General features: G+C 36.9%; 1 protein-coding gene across 1 annotated transcript in view; it reads right to left on the bottom strand.

Annotated features, from left to right (window-relative positions):
* Positions 1 to 7,627: 7,627 nt before the first annotated feature.
* Positions 7,628 to 11,617, bottom strand: part of LOC149162617 (DNA ligase 4-like) — a 38,409-nt gene continuing 34,419 nt past the window's right edge. The window contains exon 5 of the mRNA XM_089435240.1: positions 7,628 to 7,794. Coding sequence (XP_089291366.1) covers positions 7,628 to 7,794 — 167 coding nt within the window. The remainder of the gene's footprint in view (positions 7,795 to 11,617) is intronic.

Here is an 11,617-nt window from a genome sequence, read left to right as displayed (position 1 = left end):
ATGGAGATATCATAGTCAAATATTTTAGTCCTTGGATGTTGATTGCCTTCTTCATAGTTGCATTTTCATGATCTCTTCCTTTCTTTATTCACACATTTCCTCCCGAGAACTTCCAATCATAGTTCCTTCAAATTTGTCAACCACCTCATATTCCATGAGAGGACTTATTATGTTGATTTCATCAAGTCAATATGTGAATCATGCCTTTATGCATCCTTCCAAAGGAGGAGATCTCGTTCTCTTGATCATGCTCATGAGGTGAAGCATTTATCCATGCTATCTGTCACTATATAACATGACTCAATTTTACCAAATACAAGCATACATACCCCATCTCTTCCTGTTGGTCATCTAGACTTCCTTTAGTAGCTTCCTTGATTGAAAGAACCTCAATCACCTTGACCTGCTTCACTTCTTTTGACATCATACCATCATTCCATAAATTCCATACAAGGTGGAATTCTCGGCGAGACACTTGCTTCTTCCAGTAGGTGAACCTTCCGATGAAGATTCCAATGAAGGATCTTGATTATCCTCATCCTGCAAATGCTCCCTTTTGAATGATGTATGATGAACTCTATACTAGATGACTTTCTTTTTCCCATAAGTACTACTTATGCTTCTAATGAGGTTAGCGAGAGCTACATCCTTCTATAGGTGACAGCCATAGACTTCTATTTCAGTTATCTTTCATGCTTCTTTATGTTGATGCCACGAGCTCTTGCTTTCAATCGTATGCTTCTATGATGCCATCTCCTAACATGTTACATGAGCATCCTATCATGCTTCTAATGATTCCTACCATGATAGCTATACTTTAGAACAGAAAACTTGAAACAGAAACTTGAAAAGAACTAGGTAAGGAAGACTATCTCAATCATAGTAGAGATCTTTTACTTCCTCCTTGGATTTCTTCTTTTCAGCTTCTTCCACGGCTTCAGTGATATAGGCTTCTTCCCTTCCTCTTTTGTTGTTGTCCTTCTTGAGCTTTGGATAATCTCTCTTGTAGTGCCCATATTCGTGACAGCTAAAGCATTGAACCTTTGACATGTTCTTCTTCTTTTTTTGAGGACCAAGCTTCCCAAACTTCCCTTTTATTCTAGCCATGGCAGCAAATGCTTAAGCTTGCTCGCTTTATCCTACATCGATTTTTGCCTCTAGCCTGGTTTCTTCGATTTTGCACAATGACCATAGTTCATTCAATGGAGTAGCTTCCTGCTTCCCATAGATGCTTGATGTAAAGTTGCCCCATTCCTCTGGCATTGCATTGAGCACTATGATAGTCATTTTCTTGTTAGACATTATGTCTCCCAACTCTTGGAGTTGGTCTCTTATTTCTGACACCCTCATAAAGTATGAGGCTATTCCTTCCTCTTTTGATATCTTCATCTTGTAGAGCTTGAGCTTCTTCTTTTGGCGGTTCGACAGTTAAACCCTTAACATGACCAACGACTTCATTTGTTGAGCATCAAATCTATCCTCTTCTTCCATGCAAGAAAGTTTGATGACCCAACCAATTTGTTGCTCTTCTTGCAATATGAAGTCATTTTGACATATTCAAATATAGGTATAAAAATACTTACTTGATTTTGATGATGATGTAAATAATAGAAGATGTCTTCTTGGTGAAGATGTCCTTCTTCAAAAGTGATCATTGGCTCAAATGGAGATCACATTGATTCCTTGATGATGATGACAACGCTTTTTTTTTTCTTCCTTCAAGACAATGCTAATTAAACTTGTTTCATAACCTCAAATCTCGGCCCTTCTTCAGAATTTCGGCTTGATGTAGCAATTCTGCAATTTCAGCTTTTCTGCAATAATCCTAGTTCACAAGTGTGGCTAGAAGATGGACAAATTTGTCTCCTTTATACTTCGCTTGACTTGACTTCTTTTTATTGTTATTTTGGCTTGCAAAGGAGACCTTTGTTGGCACAGAACTTTATCCTTGATGGTGGCTGCAATTCGATACTTGTTGTTGCAGAAAGATGTCTCAATACTTCACATCTGTATAGCCCAAAAAACAAACCCAAAAGTGCTTCGCTCTTCCTTCCTTGTGATAATGATTGTAGGATGTGAGAGATTTCCAAGAACGCTTCAAGTGTGGAACCCTTCTTTGGATGAGCTATGGTTTTGAGGTCTTCTTTGATGCTCTTAATGTTTCCAAGATGATCTCTTTATGCTTTGGCCCTCAAGTATCCTTCTTCATGTTGCCCTTCCTTGATGTAGTCACCTTAGCTCTGATCCCATGTTGAGGAATCTAGGGGGCAACAAGTGTGGGTGATTTCTCTTACTTTGATAACTGCTTGTGATGTATTTTTACTTTACTAGATTAACTTCTTCTTTCCTTTATTATTATTAGTGTTCTCTATCATCAAACAACTACCAAATCGTAAAGAACAATGAGACAATAGGACACAAGGTATAGGCGATCAGTCAGGGCCAAAACCTCTCCAACTAAGAGGAAAACTCGTCAGAATCCATCTCTTCTTATAGAACTTCACTTGACAAATTCCAAGATCTATGACCCTTGACCAAGACCCTCCAAGACCAAGTCATCCTTCCTTCTTGATGAGCTTTCCTTATACAGCTTTCAATAACAAACTTTGAACTTCCAGCAACTTTGACCCCAGCGACAATTTCTGCAACTTCAGCTTCACAGCTTCGACCTTGATGCAGCTTCAGCAGCTTCGACCTAGTAGCTTCACAACTTCAATCTAAAGGTATCTTCACAACTTCGACCTTGCAGCTTCACAGCTTCGATGCAGCTTTAGAATTTCATCTAGCCCAGAAACTCTAACAAAAGAGAGAGAGAGAGAGAGAGAAAGGCCCAAAAACTTCGATCTTCATCTTCTTTTTCGTCCTTTTCCATCTTCTATCTTGAGGAGATCGAACTTGCTTGAGTGAGTGTGCAAATGAGATCGAATTCCTTCTTATTTATAGGCTTGTGTGGGGTACAAATTGCTATCTTGAGGCCGACTTGTCCCTTCATGTAGGCTGACTTGATCTTTGTACCATGACGAGGTCTTGGAGGGTCTTTTGACTCTATTTTGACTCGATAAAATTTCCTTTATAATATATAACATGCCCAAATGGGTCTTCAATACATGACAATGACTCAGTTGCCTTTTTGACAAACCTAGAAGCACTCAATGGGTGTTTGACCTAAAAATAAATTTCCCTTGAGCATGAAACCCATGCCTCAAGAATACAAATAATAAATTTATTTTTCTCTTTTCATTAAATACATAAAATCACGATTACATATGCCATTATGAAGATCGAACCTAGTTACATATTTCAACAGAACGCAGTCCACAACTCTAGACCAAGGATGAAGATGGTTAGTATCCCTTGATTAGGGTTGTCCGCGGGGTATCCCGAGGAATCTAAGATAGTTCAATAATCAAGAAGCATCGAGAAACCTCTGGGCGAGGCCTCAAGCACATCAAGTCCAATGAAACTATAAAAATAAGGCATGCAAATTCGTTTGAGTTTACAAACTTGTTTGGGATCAAAGACTTCCTTTGGCAACACTCTTAGGCCTGTCAATAAGGACTGAATATAAGTCTGTAATAAGTTGTTGCATCAGAACACTTTCTTGTATCTAGTGATCTACAGATCAATGGTAGTAAGATTAAATCTCAATTCCTTGAAGTCTGAAAAACTCTTAGGTCTGTAAGGACTGTTATGTTATCTATTGGAGGAGTCAAATGATGCAACTTGAATATGATCTACAGTACTATCAAAAGAAAGTTATTTTGGTACAACCATATCATAATTTGGAATGTTTCTCACTTTGAAACTGATGTATTATGTGCTGAAGCAAAACATTGTTAAAGGCACTAAAAGATGTTGAGCCATGGTGACATACAATCTCTTGCAGATTAAAGGCAGAGGAGCTCTTTGTAAGACTCGCTGAATTATAAACCATGAATGGTATAAGTATCCAACAAGTACATGTTGAGACATTGATCTTGTAAGAACTCACTTTTGCAATAATATGCTATGCAATATGAATGCTAAGTTCGGAAAGATACATGGTAAGGTCTAGCATGACTTCTATGAAAGATTGAATCTCCATCTCTTAAAAAATGGAAAAAACTCGTTGTATCAGTAAGAAACCCTTAAGGTTAGACAAGGAGGAATCCGAAATGTATTAAAATTTTATGACGTTTGTTTTGAGTTTGGAAAAGGCACTAAACTTTTTGATCTCAGAAAAGAAGTTTCTGGTTCAAGAGCTTAAGTGTGAAGGTTAATGTCTTCTAGAACCTCTGGAATGTGAGATGCATTATCGAGGATAGTCATGTATACATCTATTGATGATTGATATCATATGAGCTAAAGACCTGAAAATGCAAAGTCTAGGCTACAAAGATTAAAAGGCATCAACATTTGTTTTCATGGACTGTTGCACATCAAAGGAAAAGGATGCCTTTGCAGAAAGTTTGTAGAAAACTTTGTGTTCCTTGTGTGGCTGTCTCTTTATGATCCTAGTGTCTTATTTGTTATATGATTGATGTCTTCTGTGTAATTTGCTTAATGATGAAATCATGAATAAGAATGTGAAAAAGAATTAAATCATCAAAAGAAATTATCAATATAGAAGACTCTTATAAAATCAACAGTTATCACATTGCACGTGAGAAGGAACTAAGAATGAGGCTGTTATCCCTCCGAAGTCCTTCCCCTTTGCTGTAATCTGGAATATTGGGGAATTTGCGGCTGTAACTACAAATTTGTTATGGCTTGCTGATTCATGAGTTGCATGTTATAATGTGAAAACTGGATGGGTTGTTCATTCATTAGAAGGCTCACTACCTAATCCTGTTTGCTTATAATCTCATGTTATAATTTTCCTTCATCATTCTGTGGTTGCACATTATCTTTTGGCTACATCTTCATAATGTCGATGGTGCATCTTACAGAAGGGCCCTCATGTACTCTCATTAACCTAAAGGATCTACTTGGACTAGTCACGATACATCAGTGTATGGCTTGACTACAACTTCTCCATATAAATGCAAACCCTCTTTGTTTGTATTACTTGACTTCATAACCCTTGGTTTAGCCTCTGCTAGAAAAGCATCTTCAGGAATTGGAGAGATGCCAATAAAGAAAGACCACCCTCCAAGCATCTGCCTGCTTCCTGCTGTAATTCCAGAGGGTAAGGAGGGGTAGTGATAGGGTCAGGGAGGGACAGGCAGCTCAGGATATGGTTGACAGAGCAGAAAGACTGCATCACCGAGTACCCTGTGCCTTTTCTATCTTGATTTATTAAAATATAATTCCAATCTTAATTTCATTTGAAATTTCAAGTTTCCTACTAATTTCATAAACTTCCAGCATGTTTGGGATATGATTCTCTGTTGCTTCCTACTGTAATTCCAGAGGGTAAGGAGGGGTAGTGATAGGGTCAGTGAGGGACAGGCAGCTCAGGATATGGTAGTCAGAGCAGAAAGACTGCATCACCGAGTACCTTGTGTCTTTTCTATCTTGATTTATTAAAATATAATTCCAATCTTAATTTCATTTGAAATTTCAAGTTTCCTACTAATTTCATAAATTTCCAGCATGTTTGGGATACAGTTCTCTGTTGTGGCCCATTCATAAGAGAGTTCTTGAGAAGCACCATTTATAAATAATTCAATGCTTCCATAGCTTAAGACTCTTGTTTACAAATACTCTGTCATTGGGTATTGTTACAAACAAAAGAAGTGAAGGCAGAGATAAAAAAATTTAACAACTCCCCACTTCCATAAAAAAGTTGTTCCACCTAAATTTGAGGACTGTTTAAAACTGATATTCTAGCTTTGAAACAGAACATGCTAATTTGTTTGCAAACAATATATCGCAAATTACTTCAAAATATCAAGGCAAAGATTGCATGTATAAACTTTATGCCAGTACCATGCTAAATTTGTCAAAATCATATAATGATGTCTAAGACAAGTCAATTATGAGTTCTGAAATCATATCCTTCGGAATTTATTATCGCATTCCTCTGCTGTCAAATAAATTTGCACTTCCTATCCTCTGCAATCAGGAATAGTTTTAGTTATGACACAATGTTCATCTGCTAGACTTAATCCTATCATAGCATGTATCCATATATTTTGTTGCATCACATCTGTTCTTGAAGATCGACATACACAACAAAATGCACAGGCAGGAAGTAGTTTACCTTGACCAGAACTGGATGCAAGACTTATCTTTGTGCACTTGCATGCGATCGCCATCAAACTTGCACTCAGCAGTAATTTCTTTCCCTTTCATCTAAAACATGGGACAAAATGATCAGAATGCCTAAAAATCCAATATATAGTGGAACAAAGTTAAAACGGAGAATTTATACATTATAAGTTTTTATAAACACAGTTTGTATTTGGGCAATAGAAAACAAACATTCTTTACATAAATGATGCATACAAAAGGCCTTATTTCCAAGGGGAAGGTAGAAATCTCCATAGTAAGATTACTATCGGGAGTGACCACTGAAGGCATATTACGCTTTGATACCAACTTTCAAGTTATGCCTTTCCAAAAAATGGGCAAAAGATTAATTATCTTTGTAGAAGAAGGTGGGATGCTGTTTCCAGCAGAAGTCTTCAATTAGCAACTTCACATGACAACTTGTACAATGTGATTCCATTCTGAATGTGGATCACAAGGTGAGGATCAGAAGATAACATTGCTAATCCACATAGACATTAACAGATACCCTATGAAGTTCCCTATACAGATAAACATACGCTTGAATTTGAGAACAAATTTACATCCACGTAATCTGCTTAGTTAAGGACTGGTTTCAAGGATGCTAGGATTGTCCACATTTGAAGTTTCATATGCTAGTTGGTCTTGTAGATGCTAGCCAATCCAGTATTGACATCCCCTCATTGAATTGGTAATGCACAAACATAGATGTAACAACACAATGTGAGTGTACTCGATGTCTATGCCTTGGGAGATGGCATCTGTTTTTGGTCCCAAAGGCATGCCCCCTAAGACTTCTGGCAAATCACAGCTTACTGCTAAGTTGCTAACTATTTTCATCAAAAGAAGAATGTTTTTCCTTTCCAATTTATGTTATATCACTCTAACTGACTACACAATAAAACTACTAGTAAACATTATACAAGTACAGCAGAATTGGTAAATATTATTCTGTATCTCTACAAAACAATCCAGATGTCATAACAGTATTAACAGATATAATCACACTAGCCGTAAACAGAAAATAGGAAATAGTAGCATTATACAACAAAAAAATAGCTACAATATTGGCTAAATTAAGCAATAAAGGTTTATGTCTTACAAATTCCCAAGTAGTGTCAATAGAATTCATTCGCTTGGAGTGCTGACACTTGACCGGCTTGCCTACCACAAGATCCTGATGAAGCTTTGACAAGACAATATATTAACTCAAGCACAAAATATAATAAGATTGCAATTAATATGATAACGAACAACATGTCTTGTTTAAAACAGAAGCAAAACCTTTAAATGGAGCCAGAGAAAGCAAAAATAATGAAAATGGTTAACATCCACCAGAACTTAAATGACTGAATGAAAGACATATTTATCGGTTTTGATGGGTCAAAAGAAGTGCTGATAGGTATCATTCATATCAAAGATCAATGGAAGATCCAAAACAAACCTGGCGCAGATATCGAACAGAACGACTATGTAGATGTAAGCAGACATTTTTTAAATCTACACAAGCAGCCATCATGTCCCGAGCATCAGGGTGAATCTCATCAAGAATAGAATTTTCTCCCAACCCAATCCTGAGATCTGCAAATATGGATTTTGAATAAGAGATTGGTTCGAAAAGAAGATATTAATACAAACCAAAGACCATGACCTGATGAAATAAACCAATGTGGAAAAAGTCGAAGTCGGGATTAATTCGGCAAGGGTCCAAAAGTTGAAAAACTCGTCAAAGTCGGGAGTTTTTTGAAAAAGTTGGCAAAAAGTCGGCAAAATTAAAAAAACACAAAATTATTCATTTTTTTTTTTTAACATCTAGAGTATCCACAACATCAAATAAATGCATTTCCACATAAACATGTAAAGAAAGCTAATATATAATATGTATATGAAATCTAATGCTACATCACATATCAAAATAGTGAATCAACTCCTGAATTTTGAGTCCTGTCCGAGTCTCAACTCTCAAGAGTCAAAATATCAACAAAAAATATAATAAATGTATATCATGAGTCATCTAAAAGTCATCAAGTAATCAGTCATTGAGATCCTCTTCCCCTTTTAATTTTTGTTTCCGTTAATTGTATTAAGAAATAAGTCATGCATTTATTCAGTAGATTGTAATCTGCTTGGGTAATAAGGTGTCAGGTGGTAGGTCCAATGAAAATTAACAGTGAGTATCACAGTAGATGTGAAAATTAACGCTTGGTGAATCCAAGCTGCTTATTTTCTGAGAAAACAGTAGATGTCAGATTATTAACCTAGCCTTGGCATCTATTATTCAAAAACTCTTGGAGGTAAAATCCACTTCTGATACATAACCTTTCCCCACATTTACAGGGAATTCACCACTAAAGAAGATTCCCTTTCAAAACGTGCTCTCATTGTAGGAAGGATCTTTGCTGTCACAAGATTTCACAGGTACTTTGTTCCTGTCTGAAAAATGGGTTCTTTTTTGAGGCACTGGTTTTGTTTTTTTTTGGACAGGTTGTTGCTATTTGATCTTCATTACCTCCTCTTTGTTGTTTCTTCTGGAAGCATTCAACAACTGTAACAATGTTTTTGATGGTGTGGGGTTCTTTCTATGGAACACTGTTGTATGCCTGTCCTTTTGGTACTTTTGTAATCTTTTGAAGGGGCAGTGGCTATTAGAGTTTGGATCACTAAAAGCCTGGAGGCTTAGCTAATGTATACTTTGCTTTCTAACTAGAAATATGAAGTATAAAGATTTGTTTTTCCTTGGAAAACAAAAACATATCTTAACCTCAAAACTAACAGATTACAAATGAGACTAATATGCTCGCAAGAAGTATGACAAACAATACAATGCAATAACTTGAAAATGCATGGATGAAAGCTTCAATTTACAGTTTTTTCACCTTTGCGGCCTCTTTATCCGCGGCCTGGGAAGGGAGGAAGAATTTTTGGGTCGACTCCCGATTAAATCGGGAGTATAAGGAAAAAATCGTGATTTTTTCGTTTGTGAAAAAGTCGCCAAAGAGTCGGGGGATTAAATCGTTTAGTTCAAAAAATCGCGTTTTTAGGATTAAATCGGGATTTTTTGCAAACTTTTTCCACACTGAAATAAACACCATCTCTGCCTCCTGATTCGTAAAGAGTAAAATTCAGTTAACTGTTACATAAGCCAGGTCTGTTCTGTAGAGACTGGGGATGGAGGATTGGGTAGCCCTTCTACATCTGCGTGACTAAGGATCTTTCATCTTTGTGGTATGCCTAGACACCCCACTGACATTGCCCCTCACTTGGACAAACAATGGATGGCCAAGGATCCTATGGCCTGCTGGTTGACAAGGTACCAGTCCACCTGAAAATAACATTCTTATAAGCACAAAGTTTGGAGATAGATTCTACTCCTACAAGGGTCGGTTGTCAAGAGATTGGGGATGGATTTTGCTTGTGCTTTGTGTCACAAGGATGAAATGGAAGCTGCAAAAATATTTATTTTGGACGTGGTATCAGGCTGATTTTGATTTCTTCATCCCTACCCTGCTTTCATGGAAAGGTCCTCTTATGGGTGAGACTTGGATTGTTCAGAACAGCTGCAAATCTCTATGGCATCTAACACAGTTGATTGTTATTGCCTTTCTGCCGAAGCATCATTGTAAAGTTATTATTTAGGACCCCTCTTCTTTTAGCCTAGGGGATTTTAGAAGCTTTAAACAGGAGTTGGCTCTGCTTATGAGAGTCAAACTCTGTCCATGTCATGATGTTGAGTCTCTCTCTTGGTGTGCAAGCTCATTAGCTTTCCTGTTTTAGCAATTTTTATGGCAGGATTTTTCTGAGACGCATATTATTCATGTGATGTTGTTTTTTTTGCTTCATGATCTTTTAAGTAAAATATATGCAGCATTTCAAAGAAAAAACATTGCAGATTAATATGGGTTGATGGCTATATTGTGTTGAGAATGTGTGTACATTGCGTTGCCCTTCAGGAAACTCCCCTAGAGACACACTCAGATAGGTGTGATTTGTTGCTACTTTGACAAGATTTTTGCTTATTAGCCTGGACCTAGTATTTTCCATTCATCAGTTACATTCATGTGCTCATCAGTCATTCACATTTAGTGGTGTATCACTTCCCATGCCCTTGGTCTTAGATGTGCTAAATGATATCTCATGTTGCTTTTGTTATTGGTTGGTATGGTTTCATTGCTTAACTCTCTCATCTATAAATGATGCTAAGGTTTTAACTTTTTGTGTAGATGTTAGCATTAGATGGATGTTTTATCACTTTTAACTTAGTAAAGATGTTACCTTCTTACTCTTTCTAAGCATCCGGAACATAATTGCTTTTGGATAAGTGTGCCTTAAGCTAGAACACTAGGTACCACTCAAAAGTCAAGGTGGGTAGCATGGACATATCCCTTCCATACCTGACATTTTCCTTTAAATACTCTTTCACTTTCTATCCCATCCATAAACAACAAAGATTTCTCTAATTTGTGGTTAACTTACCAAAGATGTTATAGCTATCTTTGTTGTATATGTGTAAACAGAAGTGTATAAAATATATATTTATTGATAGAATGAACAATGATGATACAATAAACCCCCGTGACGGTTTACCTATAGCATTCACTGGTCACGAGGAGAAAGGTGTTGAAATTCTGATGTTCTATGCTGTAACAATCACTTATTACAAAACTTCTTTATGCTGCAATATTAGATAAGCAATTGTAGATAGAACATAAATCAAATGCACAATAGAAGACAACCAAGAACAAAATGAAACACAAAGAATTTAGGTCCAATGACCAGGGCAAAACCCACAAGGGGAAAACCCAACCAGATTCTTCTTCTATTAGAAATCAATTGTTCAGCAGAGATACAGAGTACAATGAGAGATCAAGAGAATGAGTAAGTTCACCCAAATCTGAACAAGCTGTAGCATGAAGATCATTGGTAGCAGCAGCAGATGCACACACTGAATCAACCTTCTCTTTGACTGAATCAACACTAAAACACTGAAGCACTTAATCAACCTTGGTTCACCAAGTTTAACTCTTACTTTCCAAGTCTCTTTCACACAATCTTCTTCAACTCTCTCCAACTCTCTCTCAAGTTCAAATTCTTCTTTCACAATGTACAAGTAGTGAGGGGAGAAAGAGTGAGGCACATATATATAGGAGGAGCAACGAATCCATGCCATAAAGGAGGAGTAACTCGCATGCCAAGAGGAGTGTAACTCTTGCCCATTTAGGAAATGTAACTCATGCCATTAAGGAGGTATGCATGCCTTTGTAACTTATGTTTTTAAGAGAGTGTAACATATGCATTAAAGAATGCGTAAGAGGAATGTTTTATGACATGCTTTTATTGAGTGTAAGAGAAACTTTTATGACATGCTTTAATTGAGTGTAAGAGAGTGTAGGAGGAATATGTCATG

Source organism: Pinus tabuliformis, chromosome 5_2 (genome assembly GCF_031772625.1).
Source record: "Pinus tabuliformis cultivar Carrire ecotype Pingquan chromosome 5_2, CPIR1, whole genome shotgun sequence".
In the NCBI taxonomy this organism is placed as follows: domain Eukaryota; kingdom Viridiplantae; phylum Streptophyta; class Pinopsida; order Pinales; family Pinaceae; genus Pinus; species Pinus tabuliformis.
Note: the sequence above shows the minus strand (reverse complement) of the source record. Positions and strands in the feature narration are given on the sequence as shown.